Source organism: Pelobates fuscus, chromosome 5 (assembly GCF_036172605.1).
Source record: "Pelobates fuscus isolate aPelFus1 chromosome 5, aPelFus1.pri, whole genome shotgun sequence".
Classification (NCBI taxonomy): Eukaryota; Metazoa; Chordata; class Amphibia; order Anura; family Pelobatidae; genus Pelobates; species Pelobates fuscus.
Window position 1 is genome coordinate 323,904,944 of NC_086321.1, and position 27,781 is coordinate 323,932,724.

Below are 27,781 nucleotides of genomic sequence, written 5' to 3' on the forward strand. Positions count from 1 at the left end.
AGTGTCAGTGCACACTGTGCAGCACTGCCACAGGAAGCATCTCTAGTGGCCGTGTTCGACGTGGCCAGTGAAGCTATCACTAGGCTGTAATGTAAACACTGCATTTTCTCTGAAAAGACAATGTTTACCGCAAAAAGCCTGAGGAATGATTCTACTCACCAGAACAAATTCAATAAGCTGTAGTTGTTCTGGTGACTATAGTGTCCCTTTAAGATCAAGATGCGTTGGTGCTTAGAATATCTAATAATGAAATTTGTAGAAATGACAACAACAACAAAAACATTTTATTATGCTCAAGTTGCTTTGGTGCTTAGAGTATACTTTTGAGGAAATTCATAAGATTAAAAAGGTCATATAATTTATATTTAGTAGCAAACAGCAGATATATGACCACTCGATTCTGAATTTAAATGAACCGTTTTGGCAAGTTGGCAATATTCAATATTTTTTCATATTGTGCTCAGTTTGTTTGTTTGGGAAACTGATAGAAATGGATAATTATAGACAGGTGTGGGTTATATAATCTCTGTGCAGGACTGCACATGCTTACCTGTTTGACATTCAACAGTTTCTTCATGAACATGACTTTGTAAAGAATGCAGATAATACCAGTTTGACAAGAAAGTCTGGAACCTAATTTATTCATCTCTCAGTTTCAGAAAGGTCCGGGCAATATGTCTCTTAAAAATGGTAAAAGCAAATTGAGAAGAATATCTTCTTTTTGGATTAAATACGAGATCCTGATTCACTTACCAGAAGATAGTCAGATGTTCTCTGTGTCCGTCAGACCAACAGATACTATTAAGGACCTGCGAGTACTTTTAGTGCAACAAGGGGTCACTTCCTGGAAGAAACATTTCTTTTACAATGGGAGACAGTTGGGTGAATATGAAACTATTAAAAATGTCAACATCAAAAATGGATCCGTCATATTGCTACATAAGAGCACCTGAAGGTAGGTAAAAGATTTTCAATCATGCATTCTTTCTGTTTCACATTTTATATATAGAGAAACAATACATCTACGATTTAGGTCCTCCATTACAATGACATTGTTACTTCCTGATGATAAGTTATGCTGGGTTATTGTAGATCTATGATGGAACGTGTAAAGGATTTTTAACTTGGTTTGAGGACTTTATATATATAATAATCAAGAACCACAAGGAAAATGGATATTATACCCCTGTTGGTTATCACTTCACTCATGCTGGTCACTCCATCCAAAACCTTAAATGGAATTTCAAAGACTCTCATGAACGAAAGACATTTGAGATGAAAATGATCACACATTTCAACACCAAAAACAAAGGACTTAATGTAGACTCTGGCTTTCTCATACACTACCAAAACTTTATATAAACACACATATTAATGTCTTATATAGCTCTTTTTCAATATTCTTGTTTCACCTTTATTGGATCAAATTATATACATACATATATGCAGCTATATACTTGCTTGCCCTGCTCTGCTGTTTCTTTGTTGTTGTTTTTTTTTTCTTTTTAACTAGCGTATTGACTCTCCTGTGTTTTTTTTTACCAGTTGTTTTAAGTGTTAAACTCTATCAGATTGATCATTATTGCTTCAGACCTGAGGAAGAGAGGAAAACCATTGAAAGCTTGTCTTTGAAATATTATGTTAGTCCTATAAAAAAGGTATAATTGCATACTGCAATACTCCGGGATTTTGGCATCATATATATATATATATATATATATATATATATACATACCTAGTAGGGGTAGCAAAACTTCATGTCTGTAAGAGCCTCATTAAATTTATTGATGTAATCAACATTATATTTGAGATATTTGAATTATAATTTTTATTAATATGACATTAATTATACAAAAACAGAAATCAAGAGACCAAAATTAATAAAAAAAAAAGTTTTTTTGTCAATCTTTCTTTTATTGAGGCATAGTCACTATTTTATTGATTTTGTTCTCACTCACTTATTAATTTTGTTCTATTGATTTCTATTTTTTGTATAATAGTGGAAAACATTACAGAAAAAATTAGTCATAGCAAAAGTACATATATCACTAATGCAGTAGTTTGAGGTATACTCCTGTACAGGCAGCCTCATATTTTATAATTAACAGGTTAGGCCAGTGGCGTACACATGACCCATGGGGCCCCGGTGCGAAAATTTATCTGTGGGCCCCCCCCCCGCGGGCCGGGGCAGCAACACATGGCGGCGGGCACCTGGTCGCAGGGGTTGCAGGGCTGCGACCCCTGCGACCGCGGTATGTACGCAAGGACCACTACAGACACCCAGATCACATCAGCTCAATGAAGTGGTCTGGGTGTCTAGTTTTAACCCTGCAGCTGAAAGCATAGTTTCACTGAGGGTTAATCCAGCCTCTAGTGGCTGTCCCACTGACAGCCGCTAGAGGCGCTTCTGCGATTCTAAGACACTGAACGTCCATAGGAAAGCATTGAGTAATGCTTTCCTATGGGCGGTTTGAATGCGTTCGCGGCTCTTGCCGCGCATGCACATTCAGAGCTGAGAGGCGGAGGGATCCCCAGCGCCATGGGAGTCCGGCGCTGGAGAAAGGTAAGTGCTGAAGACACACACACTCTCACGAACAAACGCATACGCACTAGCTAACAGACACACACATTTACTGACAGAGACACATTCAGCGGCAGACATACATACACACTCACTTACAAAACATACACTCTCACTGACAAACACACATTCACTAACAGACATCAAACAGACTTACTAACACACACACACAAACACACTCAGTAACAGACACACACAGTAACACACTCACTGACACTCACTAGCAGACACACACACACTAACACTCAGACACACACACTAACACTCACTCACACACACACTTACACACACTTACACTCACTCACACACACACACACACACACTTACACTAACACTCACACACACACTAACACTCACACACTCTAACACTCACTCACACACACACACACACACACACACACTCTAACACTCACTCACACACTCTAACACTCACACACACACTCTAACACTCACACACACACTAACACTCACTCACACACCCACTAACACTCACTCACACACACACTAACACTCACACACACTAACACACACTTACACACACTTACACACACAATAGTTTTTTTTTTTTTTGTTTTTTTATTAATCCCCCCAGCCTCCTTACCTTTTGGAGTGCTGAGGGTATTCCCTGGGGTCCAGTGGTGCTGCTGGGCTCCTGGGCGGCCGGTCACCCGGCGGGCAGGCAGGCTGGCCGGCGCGCGAGGGAGCACTCTCCCCTGAGTGCTTCCTCTTCAGCTCCCTCGCGCGCCGCGTAGGGATGCCGGCGCCGGAAGATGACGTCATCTTCCGGCTCCGGTATCAGTGCGGTGCGCGAGGGAGCTGAAGAGGAAGCACACAGGGGAGAGTGCTCCCTCGCGCGCCAGACTGACCGGCCATGGGGTGACAGCAGGGCCAGCCTCGGGGGGCCCTGAGGTGGCCGGCTCCTGGGGCCCCCAGGAGAAGAGGCTGGCCCTGTGGGTACATACAGGGTCGCAGGGGCAGCCGGGCCCACTGGTGGGCCGGGCCCGGTCGCAGCCGCGACCCCTGCGACCCTGGTATGTACGCCACTGGGTTAGGCAAACATGTCCAAGCATGATACAAAACAATGTTTAATTGTGCCCCCAGCAACTTCATTCTCATTTCCCCAGTATCCCCCAAGTGTCTCATTCCCCCAGTGTCCCCATGTGTCTCCTTCCCCCAGCCCCCATGTGTCTCATTCTCCCAGTGTCCCCATGTTTCTTATTCCCACTTACCCCTCACGTTTCTCATCCCAACCAGCACCTCCATTTATGTGTTTTATTCCACCAGCCCCCTATGTGTCTTATTCCCCCCAAACACCTCCCATGTCTCATTATTCCATAGCACCTCCATTTATTTGTCTAATTCCCCCAGCCCCCACACATCTCTCATCCCCCACCCTCCCCATGTGTCTCATTTCCACAACCCCCCATGTGTCTCATTCCCTTAAAGGGAAACTCCAGTGCCAGGAAAACGATCCGTTTTCCTGGCACTGGAGGGTCCCTCTCCCTCCCACCACCCAATCCCCAGTTGCTGAAGGGGTGAAAACCCCTTCAGTGACTTACCAGAGGCAGCGACAGGTCCCACGTCGCTACTTCCTCCTCCCCCGCCGCTCCTCCTTCTGCTTACGTCAGCCGGTGGGCGAGACTGATCTCGCCCGCCGGCCGAGGAGATGCCGCGCATGCGCATTAGTGCACCCCATAGGAAAGCATTGAAAATGAATTTCAATGCTTCCCTATGGGGAATAGAGCGATGCTGGAGGTCCTCACACAGCGTGAGGACGTCCAGCGACGCTCTAGCACAGAAAACCTGTGCTATGAAGCAGGAAGTTCCCTCTAGTGGCTGTCTAATAGACAGCCACTAGGGGAGGACTTAACCCTACAAGGTAATTATTGCAGTTTAAAAAAAACTGGGTTAAGGGTAGTGGGAGTTGGCACCCAGACCACTCCAATGAGCAGAAGTGGTCTGGGTGCCTGGAGTGTCCCTTTAACCCCCCCATGTCTCTCATTCCCTCAGCCTCCCCATGTGTCTCATTCCCCCAGCCTCCCATGTCTCTCATTCCCTCAGCCTCCCCATGTGTCTCATTCCCCCAGCATCCCCATGTGTCTAATTTTAAACACTTGTTTTTAACCCCATCTCCCCGCATGTGCCAGCTTACCTTCTCCTTGTAGCGTGGCCGAGCTGTAGACGAGGGTAGACGAACTTGTTTCCCTCCCACTGTCTGACAGGAAGCAGTTCTGCTGTTGCGGTCACCGGCCCGCCGAGCCTCACGGCCGTGCCCGACTGGCACGGCCGCGCCGACAACACGAGCTTAGCTGCTCGTCGGCGAGCCGGGAACCGCTCCTTCCATTCTTCCGGGCATCACGTCCGAATCAAACATGGCGCCGACCACGTGGTCGCGCCTAAGAGTAGCTCCGCCCCCGAGCATTATACCAACGTGTGCGTGACGTCACGACGTCAACGCACACGCACGTTTTGGGGTCAGAGGTCGCCCTCTGACCAATCATAGCCTAGAGAGGGGTATTTAAACCCCTAGCTTTTTCCAGTACTTTGCCCTGTCGTGGTTTCAGTTTCCTGATTTCCTGAGAGTGCTATTTCCGTGATTCTGATTTCCTGGTATCCTGATCCTTGGCGTTTCCCTGGTTATTCTGATCTCTGGTTTCCCTGACTTGGCTTGTTTTATCGGTATTGAGTATTTTCTGGTTTCCTTGACTTCGGCTTTCCCTTTGACCATTCTCTGTCTCTAGCGTATTAGTCCGTCCATTCTAAGGTCCGGTTTACGCTCTATCCTGTTATTTTCCTTTTCTTACCTATGTATATGTTTACATAGTTTCTGCGTGCTGGACCACATTACTAGTCGTGACATTACGACAGGGCCATGGATCCTGCAGAACTATGCAAACATATGATCGCCTGTGAAAGTAGGGTGGAGGATATGGACCACAGGTTAGACCAATTTGCCCAGGCATTTCAGACCTTGCTCCAGAGGACTGCCTATTTAGAGGTCCCTCCGGTACCACCTGTGGTTCCGCCACCTGTAGTGGTTCCCGTACCACATAAACCACCGTCCATAACCTTGTCACCGCCCCCTCGCTATGGAGGTGATTCTAAGGAATTCAGAGTTTTTTTAAACCAAATTGAATACCACTTTGAGGCCTCCCCAGGTTCATTCCCAACAGATATATCTAAAATAGGCTATCTGATGAACCAATTAACTGGAAAAGCCTTGACCTGGGCTAACCCCTTATGGGAAAGTGGTGACGCAGTAGCCCGTGATTACAGTACATTTCTTACGGCCTTTAAGGCTACGTTTGAACCTAAAGGCAGGGAGAAGAACGCTGCCAAAGCCCTTATGAGAATCAAGCAAGGCAGTCGTTCTGTAGCCGATTATGCAATAGAGTTCAGGACATTAGCGTCTGAGGTTGATTGGACCAATAGTGGTCTGGTGGCTGCTTTCTCTGAAGGTCTAGCTGAGAGTATACAAGATGAGACTGCAGCTAGAGACCTTCCGGTTAATCTTAATGAGTTTATTGCCTACATGATAGACATTGATAACCGGCTCAGAGAGAGAGAGAAAAACAAACAACGTAACAGACGTTCTAATTTGTCCATAGCTCCTCGTTTCTCTAACCCAGTGGTGAGTAGCCAAACGCCTCTTCCAGAACCTGAACCCATGCAATTGGGTAGCGCTAAACTCACTGAGGCAGAGAGACAACACAGACGTAACGAGGGGTTATGTATGTATTGTGGCAAGAAGGGACATCTAAGATCGTCATGCCCGGTTCGGCCGGAAAACTTGCACACCTAAGGCACGTACGGGGACCGACCTTAGGTGTGATGTATATGTCCCCTAAATTGACTAAGAACCGTTTCCTTGTCAAAGTAACCTTATCTTTCAAGAACACTACTGTTCAGTGTGAGGCTATGATTGACTCTGGGGCAGCGGAGAATTTCCTAGACAAAGAATTCTCTGCAAAACATCTCCTGCCCTTAAGACATAAAGAGAAACCTATAGCAGTCGAGGCCATTGATGGAAGACCTCTTACCCAGCCTTTCATCACACACGAAACTCTGCCAATCACTGTTTCAGTGGGTATTCTCCACTCTGAAGAAATGACCTTTCAAATCATATCTTCACCTACAGTTCCGATAATACTCGGTTTCCCTTGGCTCCTGAAACACAATCCACGTTTGGATTGGATTGAAGGAGAGATTGTGAGTTGGGGTGAGAGATGCAAAGGTGTTTGCTTTAAGCAAATCCCACAACCTATTGGTACAATTAATGTTCCTGTTGCACCTCTTTTGACCACACAAATTCCACCGCAGTATATGGATTTGAAAGAGGTATTTAACAAGGTCCAGTCAGAAGGGTTACCTCCTCATAGACCTTATGACTGTACCATAAACTTATTACCAGGGACTATGCCTCCCAAGGGAGGAGTCTATGCCTTGTCCCCCCAGGAAAATCTTTGTTTGGAGGAATATATTAAGGATGCTCTCAGAAAGGGTCATATCCGTAGGTCCTCCTCACCAGCCGGGGCTGGATTCTTCTTTGTCTCTAAAAAAGAAGGAGACCTACGCCCTTGTATTGATTATAGGGGTTTGAATAGGATTACCATAAAAAATGCCTACCCTATTCCCCTTATATCAGAGCTGTTTGACAGATTGAAGGGAGCTCGAGTCTTTACCAAGCTCGATCTCCGAAGTGCATACAATCTAGTCAGGATTAAGGACGGTCACGAATGGATGACCGCATTTAACACCAGAATGGGACATTACGAATACCTGGTTATGCCGTTTGGATTATGTAACGCTCCAGCGGTATTCCAGGATTTTATTAACGATGTCCTAAGAGAGTACCTTCACATGTTCGTTCTAGTGTACTTGGACGACATTCTCATCTATTCCCCAGACCTAGAGACACATCACGAACATGTGAGAATTGTACTAAAAACCCTGTTACAGAACGGCCTTTACTGTAAACTGGAGAAATGCCAGTTTGACCAAACGGAGATACAATTCCTTGGATACGTTATATCTCCGTCTGGTTTCCAGATGGATCCCCGTAAACTGGAGGCAGTCTTACAGTGGCCATTACCCAAGGGCCTTAAAGCCACTCAACGCTTTATAGGTTTTGCGAATTACTACCGCAAATTCATAAAGGGTTTTTCCTCCGTGATTTCCCCTATAACCAATTTAACCAAAAAAGGAGCAAATTGTATATCTTGGCCCAAAGAAGCAAGAGAGGCATTTGAACTGTTAAAATCTTTATTTTCCTCAGCACCTGTCCTGACCCATCCTGATCCAACCAAACCATTTGTCCTAGAGGTGGATGCATCAGAGACAGGAGTTGGAGCCATTCTGTCTCAAAGAGAAAGTCCTGATACACCTTTACATCCCTGCGGATTTTACTCTCGCAAACTCACACCTGCAGAGAAGAATTATGACATAGGGAATAGGGAACTTTTGGCCATTGTACTTGCCCTTAAGGAATGGAGGCATCTCTTGGAAGGTTCCAAAGAGCCACTTTTGATCTTTACTGATCATAAGAATTTGGCTTATATTGGGGACGCTAAGAGACTGTCCACTCGTCTGGCTAGATGGTCATTGTTCCTCTCCCGATTCAATTTCATAATTACGTACAGGCCTGGTACTAAAAACACCAAGGCAGATGCACTTTCTAGGCAGTTTGAGACAGATGAAGCTCCGGAACAGGTGATATATCCTATTATACCTCCTGAATGCCTCATTGCCACTACAGTTACCGAAGTGTCTTCTCCACTCTTCTGTGCCATAATAGCAGATCAAACTCAGGCACCTGTGGGAAAACCTCCGGACAAACTGTATGTGTCACCTCAGTTTCGAAAGAAGGTACTAGATTTGTTCCATGACAACCTCACAGCAGGCCATCCTGGAGTCCATAAAACTCTCTCTGCCATCTCCCGGAGGTTTTGGTGGCCTGCTCTTAGAAACGATATCAAAGAATATGTTGGGGCATGTCAAATATGTGCCGTTTCTAAAGTTCCTCCTAGATCGCCTCCTGGATTGTTACAACCACTGCCCATACCCAGTGCTCCTTGGACCCACTTAGCCATGGATTTCATTGTGGATCTACCCAGTTCAAACGGGTTTAATACAGTCCTTATGGTTATCGATAGATTCACAAAGATGGCACATTTTGTCCCCCTTAAAAAATTACCATCTGCTCAAGATCTAGTTCAGATATTCTTGAGAGAGATCTTTCGGTTGCACGGTGTACCCAAAAGCATAGTATCTGACAGAGGTACCCAGTTTGTTTCTAGGTTTTGGCGTTCCTTTTGTAAACAATTGGGCATCGAACTCTCCTTTTCGTCAGCGTATCACCCTCAAACAAATGGAGCAGCAGAGAGGGCGAATCAGTCTTTAGAAGCCTATTTACGTTGCTTTATAAATGCCAATCAGTCTAACTGGTATGAGCTCTTACCCATGGCTGAGTTCGCCAGGAACAACGCCACTCATGAATCTTCTAATCATAGTCCATTCTTTGTTAATCAGGGTTATCACCCCGCTGTTTTTCCTTCTGAATTCTCAGACACGGAAATTCCTGCTTTGAACACCCGTTTAGAATCAATTCATGATACCTGGGATTCCGTCCATTCAGCTCTGCAAAAAGCTTCATTACGAGCAAAGGTCCAAGCTGACAAAAAACGGGGCGCTAATCCTGTCTATCTTCCAGGTGACAGGGTGTGGCTCTCCACAAAACATATCAAGCTTAAGTGTCAGGGTACCTGTGGTCTCTACCTCCAAAAGAGGTAGAGACTTAGCTGTTCCACCATTCAGACGGTCTGATGACTCCCTTCCCTGCGGTATATCCGGTCATGCAAGGCCGGCCGCGAGGGAGTGACTGCCTTTTACACCATCTAGGCAGGAAGTCATCATCAGGACACTCCCCCGGATCGACCTGTCAGTCAATTGCTGCAGGACCAATCAGGACGTCTCGGAGGTGTGGTTACTGCTCTGAACAGGGTATTTAACAGAGCTTCCTTCATTAGCTCATTGCCCTGTCGTGGTTCTAGCTTGTTCTAGTCACTCAGTGCTTGTGTTTTCTATTATCCCTTTTGGTTTTGACCCGGCTTGTTTACCTTACTCTGCTTATCTCTGTTACCCTTGATTCGGCTTGTCTCTCGCTTACCTGTCTTCTGTTACCCTCGACCTCGGCTTGTCTTTGACCATTCTATACTGTACTACTTACGTTAGTCCGGCCATTCTAAGGTCCGGTATACGTATCTGGCTACTGTTTGTACTCTGCGTGTTGGATCCCTGTCCCGATCCTGACATTACGACAGGGCCAATGGATCCTGCAAGTACAAACAGTCAGCTGGCTGCTCCTGATCCTAGGTTTGAAGCCATGGATCACAGAATGGATCAGATGGCGCTTGCGCTACAGGCTCTATTAGCTGGTGCCAATAACCCACCAGAGGAGATACGTAATACCCCTGTTTCTCCTGTCGGTTCAGGTCTAGAGGTAGCCACAGTGGGTGCTTCTTCTCACATTACCCCCCCAGTACGCTATGGTGGGGCTCCTGAGAAGTGTCGTGTTTTTTTAAACCAAATTAGTATCCACTTTGAATTGCAACCTCGCTCTTATCCTACAGATAGGGCAAAAGTAGGATTTATTATCACCCTACTCATTGAGAAAGCTCTGAGATGGGCCAACCCACTATGGGAGAACGATAATCCATTAGTTTATAACTATAACGCATTTGTAGCTGCTTTTAGAAGAACATTTGACCCTCCAGGTAGAAAGGTTAATGCAGCCAGATTACTGTTGCGCCTGAGACAGGAGAACCAAACACTGGTGGATTATGCACTAGAGTTCAGGTCTCTGGCGGCAGAAATCAAGTGGAATGAGCAGGCGTATATGGATGTATTTTTGAATGGCCTATCTGATGTAATCCTTGATGAGGTTGCTACCAGAGAACTCCCTGAGAATTTAGAGGATTTAATTTCATTCATCTCTCGTATAGATGAACGTCTAAGAGAGAGACAGAACACTCGAGAGAGGAACCAGAGACCTTCTTTTAGGTTAGCTCCCGCTGTTCCAAGTCCTGACTCCACGATATCTTTGCTTACTGAACCTATGCAGATAGGGTATACCCGCCTCTCTGAGGAGGAAAGACAGCACAGGAGAAGAGAGGGTTTGTGTATGTATTGTGGAGCCAAGGGTCATTTACTCTCGAACTGTTCTAACCGCCCGGGAAACGCTCGCACCTAAGTCTCTCTAGAGGACAGGCCTTGGGTGTTTCTATTTTGTCCTCTACTCCTGATTATAAAGATCACAGGCTTCTGCTACCAGTTTCCTTAACTTGGGGGAAGGAAGTAGTAAAGGCTATGGCATTGATAGATTCCGGTGCTGCTGAGAATTTTATCGACCAAGCCTTTGCTAGTAAGAACAATTTCCCATCCCAGCTAAGGGAGACACCTTTGGCCGTTGAGGCCATAGATGGTAGACCACTACTAGACCCTGTTATCTTTCGTGAGACCATACCCATTAATTTAAATGTTGGTATCCTACACGTGGAGAATTTATCTCTTCTGCTCATTTCGTCTCCTTCCGTTCCCATAGTTCTGGGGTACCCATGGTTGAAAAAACATAACCCTATTATCGATTGGGAGTTAGGAGAGATACTCTCGTGGGGCCAGGGCTGCCAGGATCGGTGTTTGTGCAAGGTTTCTCCATTAGCTAATATTAACATACCGGAGAATCCTACTCAGTCCACAGAAAGACAAATACCAGACCTTTACCTAGACTTAAGGGCAGTGTTTGACAAGAAGAATGCCGATTCTTTGCCTCCACACAGGTCATTTGACTGTAAGATTAAGCTTCTACCCGGCACTATGCCTCCGAGGGGCCATGTATATCCTTTGTCTGTTCAGGAAAACTCGGTTCTAGAGGAGTATATTCGGGAGAATTTAGAAAAGGGATTCATCAGGAGGTCTTCTTCTCCGGCCGGGGCTGGGTTCTTTTTCATTAAGAAGAAGGATGGCACGCTGAGACCTTGTATCGATTACCGAGGCTTGAATAAAATAACTGTCAGAAATGCCTATCCTATCCCACTGATTACCGAGTTATTTGATCGTCTTAAGGGCTCCAAAATCTTCACCAAGTTAGATCTCAGAGGGGCTTACAATTTGGTGAGAATCCAGCAAGGTCACGAGTGGATGACGGCATTCAATACCCGGTATGGCCATTACGAATACACTGTGATGCCATTTGGACTATGCAATGCTCCTGCAGTATTTCAAGATTTGATTAATGAGGTACTTAGGGAGTTTCAGCATGATTGTGTTATCGTTTACCTGGACGACATACTAATACACTCTAAGGAGATTGAGACTCACCATAGACAGGTCAGAAAGGTATTACACAAGCTGCTGCAACATGGTCTATATTGCAAATTGGAGAAGTGCAGTTTTGATCAGTCTCAGGTAGACTTTCTTGGATACGTGATTTCTGGGGAAGGTTTTAAAATGGATCCTGTAAAACTTCAATCTATTTTAGACTGGCCCTTGCCCAAAGGACTCAAGGCTATCCAAAGGTTTATTGGTTTTTCCAACTACTATAGGCGCTTCATTAAAGGATACTCCTCTATCATTGCGCCTATTACCAATATGACCAAACAAGGGGCTGATACTAAGTTCTGGTCTAAGGAGGCTCTGGGTGCTTTCAAGACTCTCAAGGAACTTTTTGCCTCGGCTCCCATTCTAGTCCATCCTGATACGACTCTGCCTTTCTTGCTCGAGGTCGATGCCTCTGAGACAGCAGTTGGGGCTGTTCTGTCTCAAAGGTTAGGGGTGGATAAACCGTTACACCCTTGTGGTTTCTTCTCTAAGAAATTTTCTGGGCCTGAGAGCAGATATGACATCGGGGAAAGGGAACTGTTAGCAGTCATTAAAGCCTTAAAGGAGTGGAGACATTTGTTGGAGGGGACCCTACACCCTATTACGATTTTGACGGACCACAAAAACTTGTCCTATATTGGGGAGGCTAAGCGCTTATCCTCTAGACAAGCTCGTTGGTCCTTATTCCTGACTCACTTCAATTATGTACTGACTTACAGACCTGGTTCTAAAAACTCTAAAGCCGATGCATTATCTCGCCAATATGAACCTTCTACTGTACCTGAACCAGTTCTTTCTTCTATAGTTCCGAAATGCAATATCATTGCTAATACGAATCTCAGGATTCATTCTCCATTATTGGCCGAGATCATTAAGTTGCAACATCTAGCACCTAAACAGACTCCTGCGGGCCGTCATTTCGTTCCTCCTGCTCTTCAACTGGAACTTTTACAGTGTTTACATAATAGCAAGATGGCGGGACATCCTGGTATTCGCAAGACTTACGCGTTGATCTCTAAGGACTTCTGGTGGCCTGCTTTACGGAGGGATGTTGAGGAGTTCATCGCTGCATGTGAAGTTTGTACTAAAACCAAACAACCCCATACGCTTCCATGTGGACTCCTGCAACCCTTGGAAGTTCCAGAGAAACCATGGTCCTGTTTGGCCATGGACTTTATTGTCGATCTACCTATCTCTAAAAGACAGACTGTTATCCTCACCGTGGTTGACAGGTTTACTAGGATGGCACACTTCATTCCCCTGCCTAAACTTCCGTCTTCTCCCGAATTGGCAGAGATATTCGCCAAGGAGATTTTTCGCCTACATGGGATACCCTCTCAAATTGTATCGGACAGAGGCTCCCAATTTGTTTCCCGCTTTTGGAGGTCCTTCTGCTCTCAACTTGGTATTAAATTAAACTTTTCTTCTGCCTATCATCCTCAGTCTAACGGAGCTGCTGAACGTACCAACCAGAAAATTGAACAATATTTACGATGCTTTGTTTCTGAACACCAGGATGATTGGGTCGGTTTGATTCCTTGGGCGGAGTTTGCACACAACAATCTCGTTTGCGATTCTACTCATTCAAGCCCCTTCTTCATGAATTATGGTTTTCATCCGTCTATTCTTCCTTCGGATTCTCCTTCCCAGGGGGTGCCGTCGGTTGATGTTCATGTTGCCAATTTGAGGAAGTTGTGGGATCAAACTCGACAAATCCTTGTGCACAACTCTATGTTGGTCAAGAAACACGCTGATAAACGTAGAAGGGCGGCTCCGGTCTTTGTTCCAGGTGATAGGGTATGGCTGAGCACGAGGAACATCCGTTTAAAAGTGCCCTCCATGAAGTTCGCTCCTCGGTATATTGGACCCTACAGGGTGCTGACCCGTATCAATCCGGTTGCGTATCGTTTAGCTCTTCCTAATACCTTACGCATTCCGAACTCGTTTCACGTTTCATTGCTGAAACCACTCATATGTAACAGATTTTCCTCCACAATAGCCCCTCCTCGCTCCGTTCAGGTGGAGGGTCAGGAGGAGTATGAGGTCAACTCTATTATTGATTCTCGAATCTCCCGGGGGAGAGTACAATATCTGGTTGATTGGAAGGGATATGGTCCTGAGGAGAGGAGTTGGGTACCTCAGGAGGATGTTCATGCTCCCCGTCTCCGCAGGGCGTATCACTCTCGCTTCCCATCTCGTCCCGGTTCATTCCGCCCGGTGGGCGTATCTGAGAGGGGGGGTACTGTCAGGGTACCTGTGGTCTCTACCTCCAAAAGAGGTAGAGACTTAGCTGTTCCACCATTCAGACGGTCTGATGACTCCCTTCCCTGCGGTATATCCGGTCATGCAAGGCCGGCCGCGAGGGAGTGACTGCCTTTTACACCATCTAGGCAGGAAGTCATCATCAGGACACTCCCCCGGATCGACCTGTCAGTCAATTGCTGCAGGACCAATCAGGACGTCTCGGAGGTGTGGTTACTGCTCTGAACAGGGTATTTAACAGAGCTTCCTTCATTAGCTCATTGCCCTGTCGTGGTTCTAGCTTGTTCTAGTCACTCAGTGCTTGTGTTTTCTATTATCCCTTTTGGTTTTGACCCGGCTTGTTTACCTTACTCTGCTTATCTCTGTTACCCTTGATTCGGCTTGTCTCTCGCTTACCTGTCTTCTGTTACCCTCGACCTCGGCTTGTCTTTGACCATTCTATACTGTACTACTTACGTTAGTCCGGCCATTCTAAGGTCCGGTATACGTATCTGGCTACTGTTTGTACTCTGCGTGTTGGATCCCTGTCCCGATCCTGACATTAAGGTCCAGTCCATGAAATTTGCCCCTCGGTACATAGGTCCCTTTCGAGTTACCCAACGTATTAATCCAGTGACCTATTCTTTGGCACTTCCGGCTCATATGAGAATTGCAAATACTTTCCATGTGTCTCTGCTCAAGCCCCTTACTTGCAATCGCTACACCAGGTTATCCACTCCTCCTCCGCCCTTGGTAGTGGGTGATCAAGAAGAATACGAAGTCCATTCTATCATGGACTCCAAATTATCCAGAGGTGTCTTGTCCTATCTCGTTGACTGGAAGGGTTATGGTCCCGAGGAACGTTGTTGGGTTCCTGCTGACCGGGTCCATGCGCCCCGTCTTATCCGGTCATTTCACAACCGCTTTCCTCTTAAGCCTGGTCCTTCCCGCCCGGTCCGCGGTCTTCGAGTGGGGGGTACTGTTGCGGTCACCGGCCCGCTGAGCCTCACGGCCGTGCCCGACCGGCACAGCCGCGCCGACAACACAAGCTTACCTGCTCGTCGGCGAGCCGGGAACCGCTCCTTCCATTCTTCCGGGCATCACGCCCGAATCAAACATGGCGCCGACCACGTGGTCGCGCCTAAGAGTAGCTCCGCCCCCGAGCATTATACCAACGTGTGCGTGACGTCACGACGTCAACGCACACGCACGTTTTGGGGTCAGAGGTCGCCCTCTGACCAATCATAGCCTAGAGAGGGGTATTTAAACCCCTAGCTTTTTCCAGTACTTTGCCCTGTCATGGTTTCAGTTTCCTGATTTCCTGAGAGTGCTATTTCCGTGATTCTGATTTCCTGGTATCCTGATCCTTGGCGTTTCCCTGGTTATTCTGATCTCTGGTTTCCCTGACTTGGCTTGTTTTATCGGTATTGAGTATTTTCTGGTTTCCTTGACTTCGGCTTTCCCTTTGACCATTCTCTGTCTCTAGCGTATTAGTCCGGCCATTCTAAGGTCCGGTTTACGCTCTATCCTGTTATTTTCCTTTTCTTACCTATGTATATGTTTACATAGTTTCTGCGTGCTGGACCACATTACTAGTCGTGACATCTGCACTATCAGTGCACACACTTCCTGTCAGACCGGGTAGAGGGAAACAAGCTCTTCTACCCTGGTCTGAGGCTCAGCCGTGCTGCATTCTGAGACCGGCAGGAGGGGAGCTCTGTGCAGCGCGCTACTCTCCTGCTAGTGAGCCGGATGGTGCGTCCCCCAGGCCTTTTGGTAGCACCAGCCCAGAAAAGTGTCGCCAGCAATGAACAAATCAAACAAAAGCAACTTAAATAGCTCAACACAACGATTTTAAATCAGCGGTATGTCGGGAGGAAGAAAATGAAGCAAACACTGAAAAGAACACCCTGCCTACAGTTAAGCATGGGCATGGTGGTGGCTCGGTGATGCTCAGACCTTTGCATCTTCTGGCACTGGAAACCTGCAGCGTGGATGGATTAACTGAAGTATCAGGAAAGCCTAGGAGAAAACATCATGCTGTCTGTGAGGTACGTAATTTCTATGGGCGTCATTGGATCTTCCAACAAGAATCATGTCTCAAACTTCATCAAGGCTTGGTTGGAGAACAAGTCCTGGAAAATGTTAGTGGCTCACCTGACTTGAACCCCATAGAAAATCTCTGGTGGGATTTGAAAAAAGGCAATTGCCACACGCAAACCCAAGAATATTACTGAACTGGCGGTCATTGCTCATAAGCAATTGGTTAAGATTCTTCAGTAACACTGTCAGAAGCTGGTGTCTGGCTATGCATCTCGTTTACAGCAGGTCATAACAGCAAAAAGGTGATCTACTAAGTACTAAAGATGCTTGCCATGAAGGGGTTGAATAATTTTGAGACTGGATAGGTCATTATAAGTTGCATTTTCAGTTGGGTTTGAGATCACTTGAAGCATTCGTTGTGTTAAACTATTTCAATTGCTTTTGTTTGATTTGTTCATTGCAAACAGCTGAAAGTCTGTAAATTTTAAAAATAAACCTGATTAATTTTGATTACAACTGTATATGTATGTATGTATATATATATATATATATATATATATATACATACATGTGTGTGTGTGTGTGTGTGTGCACGCTTGGTATTTTCATCCATGCCCAGTACTTGGTTATGGACTGCTAAAATATCAATGGATTTATACAAGCACTCTGTGCCTAAAAATACATTTTACATTTTATTTTCCCTCCAGATTAGAGGCAGTGCATACAGCAAAAACTAGAAGTACACTAGAAGGATTCAAAAGTTAAGCTCCTCCTCATACTCCTTCCCACACAGTTCGGGAAGGCCAGCTCTGACAGTGCGCCCAGTTCTTCCCTCTTTGCATAGCGTTGGAATGCATCTGAGTTTCATGCTTTTATTACTTTTACGCCCAAGTCCCACCTGTGCTAGAAATTGCGAAGGTGCATCGGAACACACTTGCTGGAAAGTTCTGGTGGTGGATTGCATGTGCAGGTTGCGATGCATTCCACAGGGAGATCCCAGAACCATAGAGGCAGTTTTCCCAGCAGCAACTACCTGTCTGTCTGGTGTTTTTAGATCTCACAAGCCCTCCAGTACATCCAGAGCCATTTAAGATCTGTTCTTTCAGCAACCAGAGCGTATGCATCAATGAAGCTTCTGAGGAAGCTAAAACATTGAAAGTCTTTTCATGTATGTCATGGTTTCAGATAGTCTACAGCAGACCTTTGGGGATATTCAGTCAGCTGCAATTCAATCAACCAAGTCCTCTATGCCTCTTGAGCAGGTATCTAAATCTCCAGGTAAGAGCAAGAAAGGGAAAGGCTGGGAACACGCATAATCTATCTAAAACTCCTCTTCTACATGCTCATCATTGGAGGATTCTTCAGTTTCTTCAGATGAAGAATATTATTTTCCTGCTGAGAGTCTACATAAGCTTATCAAAGGAATTCAACTTCTTGTGGAAAATAAAGATTCTTCTAATTAACAGTAAAGTGTTAAACACAAGAAGCTCAGATATTTTGCCTTTCATCCTAAACTGAAGGAATTGAAGCTTAGGGAATGGAAATATCCATCCAAAAAGGCCTTTTTAACTAAGAATTTTAAAAATATTTTTGCTGTTAAAGAAGAGGACAACAAGAAATTGGAAGATCATCCTAAGGTGGATGTGCTAATTGTACAGTTGTAGAAAAAGACCACCCTACCCATTGGAGATTCTAGTGGACTACAGGATGCGATGGATAAGAAGGCTGAAGCAACTACTTAAATTATATGTCACGACTGCTGCACAAAGTAAAGCTCTTATTTCAGGAAAATCAGTGTCTAAAGTCCAACATATTTGGCTGGAGTCCAAGAGGTGTATATGGGAGAGTCCAAGGCAATCCTTTGAAACGTTTACAGAATATCAGATTGGCTTCCGATTTCCTTTCGTACTCTACTTCGGAAGCTCGGCTAAATCTATGATCTGTCACCAGCACTCCCGGTTTTTATCAGGTTACTAGTGGTCATCACAGCTGTTAAAGGAAATAATGTTTCTGTATTGTCCCATACTTAGACAATTAACTCGTCACACTTTCCTCAAGAGAAAAACGTGTAAAGGATATAGAAACCGCCTCAATTTGCCTAAAATCACATTGATGGATTTTAAACCTGGAAAAATCAGTGCTGGTTCCAACCAGAAGTGTTCAATTTTGGGGTTTAATAATAGACTCCGTTTATATGAAAATTTTTCTCCCAACAGAAAAAAGAATGCGTATAATCAGATCAGCTATGCCTCAAGAAACAAAGACATTCTGTACTATAAGTGAAGCCATGAGGTTGTCGGGTCTTTTTATCTCCACAATTCTGGCTGTCAACTGGGCAAAGTCAAGAATGCAACCTCTACAGAGAAATATTCTGGTGTAATGGAACAGAGAATTATCCTCCCTGCATCTGCTGATGCTCCCAGTTTCTTTCAGAAACGTCTTTCATTCAGAATGAAAATTTACACCATGGACGCATCAGTTGTTAGCTAGGGATCAAAAATGGGAATATATGCAACAAAAGGTCGATGGACATCTCAAGAATTCTGGAAATCATCAAATCACAGGGAAGGAACTCAAGGCAGTATGGTTGGCCCTCCTGTTTTAGGAAAACATTTTCAGGGACATCACGTTTAATTCAGATCGGACAATGTGACCACAGTTGAATATCTAAACAGGCAAAGAGGAATTGATCTACTTTCCTGACATGGTTAAGCACCAAAGTGATGCTTTGGTCAGAAAGTCACCTGCATTATTTATCAGCAGTCCATATCAACAAACACATATTCTGGCAGATGCACTGAACAGGAACCACTCTTTCCCATCAAAGTTTTCAGAAGATACGTTTGAATTTCGCTACTCCTTAGATAGATCTGATGGTGTCAAGAAAGAGAAAATAAGATATTTGCTTCATTTAGTCACTCAGATGATCTGGATTATTTGGATGCTCTAACGATTCCTTGGGACTATCAACTAACTTACATCTTCCCTCCAGTCATTATAATTCCAAGAGTTTTGCAGAAAGGTTTTCTGGACAAACAAGAATCATTGCTATCATTTCCTTTTGGCCTTGCAGAAGTTGGTTCTCTATCCTTCTGAACCTCTCAAACGGGACATTCTGTCATCTTCCTCTATTGAGAGGAATTCTAGAACACAATCTAGTTTCTCTGAAAACATTCAAAACTTTAGATCTCACAGTGTGGTATCTGAATGGTAGATATTGAAATCCATAAATACAAACAAATGATTAGCAGCGCTTAGTAATTAAAAAGGATTATATATACAATCAACAGAGGAGGATAATTATGAGATGTATCTTGTAACAAAGAAATGTACAATAGTAAAATACTGTAAGAAATGCAGTAGATATAAAGACAGTGCCAATAGAACATTCACACTTTCCAATTAGCTCTATTATTGCACGCCAGGACGGAACAATCCCTGTCCAAGGATATGATATCTGATATCTTAAGAAGCAGTCAGTAATATATGTGGAGGGAAGCACAGATAGGAAAACCAATGGTGTAGTCCAATTATAAAATAAACACATTATACATGTAAGTATTCTACTTACAATTTCCAAAGAGTGAACCTGCTATGGTATGGAGCACTTGGGTGGAATGATCCCCCCATACTGAAATCCATAGACATGCGCCCAGAGGTTATTGATATTCTGGTTGCAGTTTGGAAAATGTTTTCTTTAGGGTGCATTGCCTTTCATATAAATCGTTTAACAGCTTAGTATTCTGAGGTGTCTTCAGTTGGGTTTTGCAAAGAGCTTACGTCCAGCATCTTTAAAAGTTCAAGTTTCAGCTATCAGTTTCTATACCATCATGAATTTGGCATTGGATCCTCCAATCTCCAATCGATTTTTCAGGGCAGTCTCTAATCCCTTTCCTATGTCCTTCTATGTGATCTGAATTTAGTTTTAACAGTGCTCTTTAAGCCCCTTTTGAACCTTTACATGATTGTATCTTAAATGTCCTAACCTGGAAGGCGGTCTTTCTGGTGGTTGTGACAATGGCTAAAAGACTAGAAGAATAACAAGCTTTGGCTGTTTACCCTCCATATCTTATTTTTCATCTTGATAAGGTGAAAGGTTTAAAGCGTCACCCTTCATTTCTGCCTAAAGTATCATCAATGGACAATATTAATCAAGACATTGTGCTGTCAACATTCTGTCAGAACCCTCAGAACATGAAAAGAAATATCGTATATAAGTAAATATCATTGCCTGGATGTTAAGCACCCCTTCAGAAAATAAAAAAAAGTATTTTGTAAGTAAAATTCAACTTGAGCACATTCAGCTTGTTTGTTTATATTGGAGCGGTGTAGACATCTGAACTAAATTACTGTCTTTTTTTCTCCTCCCTTTTATGTGTGGTGTTTTGTTTCATAAGAAGAAAGATGTCTACCTGCAATGGCAAACCTGTGTGAATATTGAGCCTTATTGTTACCAGGCACTGCTTCTATTGAGTGTTCCTGGTTATTTGAGCTTTACCTCACACTGTACCATCTGCACTATATTTTGTCTATTTTGTTTTTGCATATGCTGCCCTCCTGCCTTTGTATCACTGTTGTTTGAGGGTAAAAGAACCCATTTTAACGCTCCACTTTTTATAGGTGTTTTTTTTTACTTATATGTGCATTCTTTTTTATTTTGATGAGGGGAGTAAGGTGAACCCCACACAAGTGTTTCTGAGCTGCTAATTTGGGTCTAAGCTTTTAAGCACTTATATTGCACTTTACACCTTTGTAGTCTGCAACTCAATAATAAACTAGTAATACCTATAATCATTACTGAAGAGTGATAACAGAATATGTTTCGATCGTTTTGACTTGACAGTTCATTCGTTTCAAGAGACTGTTTTGGATTTAGCTCCCAGAATTTGTAATACTGAAAAAGTATTCTGAATAGTTCCCTTTTAGACAATTACCACGTGACAAAGTAAATGCTATACATTTTTTATTAATACGATAATAGTAATATAATAGTTTGCTCACGGCTACCACCAGGACACTGCATAAATAATGTTAAGATTCCTAACTATAAAATGATCACTAACGTTTACGTTACGTCAAAAGAAAGTCATTTAAATTTAAAATGCTTCCCCATGATATGGAATATAGGCAATCTGGAACGTGGTGTGTGAACGTGGATATATTAGTAGATGGATAAAAGTTAATCCCTTTTGAACTTCTTCTTCTGTGAGTACTGTTTAACAGACAGTCGAATTTGAACCTCAGTTTTCTGAATAATGGATGTCGATCCCTATAAATCTTTCTAAAGGTGGAACTTCTTCTACTATGTTATTTGAAATGAGGTCTATAATTGTTATATACATGAGATTTGTTTTGTGAACTGATTTCATGAATCTTGACATCAGTTTCTCTGAAGAAAATCCTTCTTTTATAGACCCAAGAATCTGGAATGTTAAGTGGAAATCTAGCTGTCTCCCTTCTACTTTGGTCAGGTTCTATATATCTTCAGAAATATTTTTCCCTCTATCTCTGGTATTTTTGGTATACTGAGAAGATCTTCACTGTTATCCCCAGAATAATTCTTTCCTCGGACAATATTGTTGACTTTCCTTCATTCAGGACAAAGATTTTCTTTCCTCAATAACATTTTCAAAGGCATCATGCAAGGGATTCTCAAATAATCTATGGTAGAACGCATAGATTTGTTTTTTCTGCATGGTCTGCACCCCAAGATTGTAACCAGAGGACACATCGAAATTACACTGTCATTGTCATTCCCTTTACCACCATCTTGGTGATGTCTAAAGATATGTCTCCCAGGACTTGTGGCCAGGATTAAATGTTTAGTAGTTTTCAACAGCAATTCTCATTTTACCCATGTTGCTAAGTCCTTCCATGCTTCATATCCAGGCTTTCATAGAAAGCCTGAACAAAGACACCAACAACACTGCTGGACGAAGGCTTGCACCTAAACATATGTATCAATTTAATATTGTTGAATAAGGTTTCCAATAGATTTAATATTTTTGGATAAACTTTGAAAAATATTTTTTTATAATATATCATATATAAAAACAAATCTACATCAACATATCACAAACTATCAAAATATTACAAAGTTTTAATATTTTTCACAGTGTTATTATTTTAATATTTATATGTTACATCATTTCTAAAGTTTATCCAAGAATATTAAATCAATTTGAAAGCTTAAATCAATATTAACAGTATTAAATCGAGGCCTAAGTATGTGTCCATATTCTTTTCCATTTGTTCTTTCAGAGAGATCGAATTGACAGTAGGTAGAGCTAGACAGATAATTGACGTGTATATTTTTGGAGCTGTCCAACATGTCAAAATCTTGTTACCTTGTCCCAGAATCCTTTTCTCTGGTCTTGACCTTTCAGCCAGAAGGTCTTAATGGCAGCTGCTGTTAACAATAAGGTCAGGGTTGGAAACCAATGAGAAATCAGACATTAAGTAGTGGCTCTCTTAGAGAATAACAGGAGCCGTTAGCTGCTACTTACATACTAGCTTTAAGTGGCATCAGATGGCAATTCTATGTCACTACTGGTGAAAGTGTGCAATTGCCATAGCGGCTACTTGCTAATAGTAGAAAGTAGCAATATTAGAATAAAGTTCTATAGTTATAGAGAAATAAATAATGACTTCCTATCCTGAATGCTAAGAGGCCGGATTTAACCCATTATTAATGCCAGTGTGGATAGGAAAGAACTGAAATTAGCCCCATGGGGTGGGTTCAATTATTACACAAATGTTTAATAACTACAGAGTAACCTGGAGTGTTGTGGAAGGCTGTAAGCAGGGATAATCAACTATCAGTGTTCTATAAAATTTAGAAGTAAACTAATTTTTGTGCCATGTACCTGTGTCTTATTTTGTCATATGTCGCAGGTTCAAATCCCGACAGGGTTCACTCAGCCCTTCATCCTTCCGAGGTAGATAAAATGAGTACCATTAAATTGGGTAATAGTAACAACTACAGAAAATATCAAAAGGCAATCTACAATACAACAATAAAGAATAGACATAGGGCAATATTGTTTGCAAAAGTAATGGGTTAATGGATAAGAATGATTTGCACTCACAAACCCAATTTGATTGTAGGCATATCACTAGAATCAATGTAACGACTTCAGGACCTTGGAACCTCAGTAGCATGCATAGGAAGAATAGAAAATAATGATAGTGCAGGGTATCTCAGTAAAAAATATACGATTTATTTAGTATCACACTTACAAGAACGAAGTGTCAAAAAGGCACATCAGGTGGAAACACTTTGATCCAGAATCCACGAGAGCAGAATAGCCAAATAAAACAAATAAATACACAATATAAAAATTTTTTAGATACACTGTACACTAAAAACGGCCCTACGCGTTTCGTTCAGGGTTGAACTTCCTCAGGGGCAAATATCCAGATGCTGTCCTTATGCAAGCATAATATGAAGTGCCAAAGTTCTCCTTTTTAAATTCGTTTTCGGCGCGAAGTAAGCAGCCGTGCGCCATACTTCCGGGTTCGGTGCACTTCCGGTTACGCTTGCGTTGCGTTCCGGAATTGGTAACCAAGCCTCGTTTTGGTTTGCATCAGTAAGGACGGCCAGCCTTGCGTTCCATATGCGTTCCAATGCTCGAAAACGAGCAAAAAGTCCCAAAAGTAAAAAAACCACAATAGGTAAACAGATTAAATAATCAAACAAGAAAGAAATATCTCAGAAATAAAATGTCAATATAAAAGAATGAATAAGAATAGATAAACAAACGAAAATGTAATAAAGTTAAGTAAATATAATGATTAAAATCACAAAAAATCACAAAAAACAAACCAAATCAAAATCTACATTTAACCCATTTGGTTTCAGAGTTTTTAACGTATGTATCCAATACCCCTCTCTCTTCCTTAAAGCCATCATAAGATCACCTCCTCTTTCATTTAAAGTAACTTGTTCTATACCTATACAACTTAGGGTATTAAATTTAAAAGAGGGGCAGTTATTGCAATGCACTGGCACTGAGTGTGTTAACAGACCATTTTTTATATTGTTTCTATGTTCTTGAAGTCTTACTTTTAATTTTCTTCCAGTTCTACCTACATATTGCATCCCACACCCACAGGTGAGTAAATATACCACGTGGGTGGAGGAGCAAGACACCTTATTTTTAATCTTGAATTTGACTTTTGTCTGTGTACTAACAAAATCTTTAAATGTGTTACATTGATGACTGCAGCTTTTGCAATTCCTACAGGTGAAAAAACCTCCCGTATGGTTGGTTGAAGTTTTCCCAGATCGAAAAGTACTAGGGGCCAGAATTTGTTTTAGATTATTGCCCTTTCTAAAAATAACTCTAGGAGCTTGTGGGATCTTTTGACCTAGAAATTCGTCCTCGATGAGTAAACCCCAATGCTTTTTGATAATCCTTTGTATATCAAAAGCCCTTCCGTTATATTTGGTGTTAAAAGAAAAATCGAAAATTGGATTTCTGGTGGTTATGTCTTTATTTTTATCTTGGAGTAAATTGCTGCGGCTAATCTTCCCGACTCGATCGATTTCTGTGTCTAAAAATTCAGGGGAATAGCCTTTCTCCAAAAAACGTTTTTTGAGAGTCTCAGATTGTTCGAAAAAGGAATCCAGATCACTACAATTCCTCCGTAACCTTACAAATTGACTTTTAGGGACACCTTTTAGCCAGTTAGGATGGTGTCCGCTTGTAGTGTCAATAAAACTATTGGAATCGATGGTCTTGAAGAATGTTTTGGTCTTGATCTCCCGTTCCTCAATGTAAATTGAGAGGTCAAGAAAATCAATACTATTAACACCTACTTTGGGGGAAAAAACTAGAGACAGAGAGTTGCAGTTGACATACTTGAAAAAGTCATAAAGGAGATCCAGGGGACCCCGCCAGATTATCAGGACATCATCGATGTACCTTCTCCAGAGCACCAAGTTTGCACCGAACGGGTTGTTAGACCAAATAGACGACCTTTCCCAACAATCCATAAAAATGTTGGCATAGCTCGGTGCAAACTTGGTGCCCATGGCTGTACCCTTAATCTGGAGAAAATATTCCCCATCAAAGCTAAAAAAATTATGGGTAAGGATGAAACGGATAGCCTCCTCCAGAAAAGAACAAAAAGGAGGCTCTAATTCGGTGTCTTGTATCAGATTACTCTTGACCGCCTCTACACCGAGATTGTGATCAATTACGGTGTAGAGTGAAGTCACATCCAAAGTGGCCCAGACATAGTCATCACCCCATTCAATACTTTCCAGTTCTTGAATGAGGTGTTTAGTGTCCTTAAGATATGACAAAGCACCCTGAGCATATTTCTGGAGGTGGAAATCGATATACTCAGAGAGCTTTGAAGTCAAGGAATCAATGCCACTTATAATCGGTCTCCCTGGGGGCTTATCCCTACACTTATGAAGCTTTGGAAGAAAATAAAAAGTAGGTACCCTAGGAAATTCCGTAAAAATGAAGGAATAGGTGGATTCATCTATGGTGCCTGCTGTTCTAGCACTACATAACATGTTTTTAAGATCTTGATTGAATTCGTGATTTGGATTGGAGTTGAGTTTGATATAAGTAAGATGATCATTTAGAAGTCTTAAAGATTCTTCAACATAATATTTTGTCGACATAACAACCACTCCTCCTCCCTTGTCCGCACTCTTTATAGTCAATTCACTTCTTTTACTTAAATTAATAAGGATATTACTTTCTCTCGGAGTAAGATTCTTATGCTTAAATCTCCTGGCCTGATCTCTCCCCAGTTTCTCGAAATCCCTAATAATCATTTTATTGAAAGCTTCAATCTGGCTTCCTCGATCATTAGGACAAAATTTAGATCTAGGTTTAAATCTCTGAATCTCCCTATCTTTAATAGGATTGGAGGAGGTATTTGGGAAACCTTCACTAGCTTTCTTAATAAAAAATCTCTTAATCGACATTTTCCTAATAAATTTCTGGGCGTCAATAAAAAGTTGAAAGCAATTTGGGGGTTCTTCCGGGACGAATTTCAAACCCTTACTCAAAAGGAGGATTTCTTGTAGTGTCAAATTACATCCAGATAAATTGAAAACTCCTAGGTTTTCTTCTTGCTTTTTAGTTAAATTCCCACCCTTTCTCCGCTCAATCTCCTCTTCTTCCCCGGGATATGTTGTTCTCTGAGGGGAACAAACCGATTGGTTAAGGGTAATTCTTGAGACCTTGGTGGAAAAAATTCTGTGATGTCCCCCTTTTTTCGGTCTTGCCCCTTCCCTAAAAAATTCCTGTTAGAATTGGAGTTCTGAGCGGTAGATCGGGTGGTATTCACCACACTAGCAAATGTATCCCCTTGTGGTCTGGGCAAAAGATGCACATTAGATGAACTTTCATTCCGTTTTCTCGGATTGGTTTGATTTCTTAAGGGTGTAGTCCATTTGGGTTTAGCCCCCATATGGTCACCTTTTCTTTGATTAGATCTATCTCTATTTACATTGAATTTACCATGATCCTTAAATCTAGATTTTCTATCGATTTTGTTTAATGTTGAATGGGTATTATTGATTTTATCTCGTTTATCTCTAAGATATTTCTTATTCTTAGTTTGTGCGATATTATCGTCAAGTTTCTCTATCCTTTCGAACAGAACCTTTTCTTTCCTCTTGAAATCAGAGGTATCTTTATCAAAGGTATTAATGTCAGCTAATTTCCCCATTTCATCAGAAACCACATTCAAATTGTCTCTTTCAAAATCGATAATGATTTCCATAAGCGTCATAGAGCATCTCTCCAGTGCTACGTCCCAACGTTCAATATGTTTAGATTTTTCTAATCCATTGGCAGGTCTTTTATCTAACCTTAAACCTCTTGGAATCAATCCCTCCTTGAGGTATGACTCCAAGAAGGATACCTCCCACCATTTTTTTGTCTCTCTAAATGAGAGTTTTTCTAGTTTAAAGAAATAGTCATCCATGGAGGTATTGTTTTCTAAATTTGTATTTTGATTATTAAAAAGGGACTGGAGCTTGGCTTCCCTTAGCTCCCTTAGATCTGAGAACATGCTCATGACGCTTTACAAAGGGAAAAAATTCAATAAGCAGTGTATTTGTGCAGTAGAGGAAAAACAGAAAGAATATACAACAGAAAAATGCAAATACACCTGTGTGCAGATCAAAACACACACAGTGGGTAATAAGTGAAGGAAAACACACAAAAATTACCCTTAATTAGGAAGTATTGTAGATGAAAGGACTCCTCTCATGTCCTCATAACAAATACAGAAAATACCAAAAGGCAATCTACAATACAACAATAAAGAATAGACATAGGGCAATATTGTTTGCAAAAGTAATGGGTTAATGGATAAGAATGATTTGCACTCACAAACCCAATTTGATTGTAGGCATATCACTAGAATCAATGTAACGACTTCAGGACCTTGGAACCTCAGTAGCATGCATAGGAAGAATAGAAAATAATGATAGTGCAGGGTATCTCAGTAAAAAATATACGATTTATTTAGTATCACACTTACAAGAACGAAGTGTCAAAAAGGCAC

At 42.4% G+C, this 27,781-nt stretch overlaps 1 protein-coding gene across 1 annotated transcript in view; it reads left to right on the forward strand.

Annotated features, from left to right (window-relative positions):
• Positions 1-632: 632 nt before the first annotated feature.
• The window catches only part of TINCR (TINCR ubiquitin domain containing), a 36,716-nt gene continuing 9,567 nt past the window's right edge, over positions 633-27,781 (forward strand). Inside the window, exon 1 of the mRNA XM_063457385.1 lies at positions 633-955. Coding sequence (XP_063313455.1) covers positions 675-953 — 279 coding nt within the window. The 5' untranslated portion in view covers positions 633-674 and the 3' untranslated portion in view covers positions 954-955. The remainder of the gene's footprint in view (positions 956-27,781) is intronic.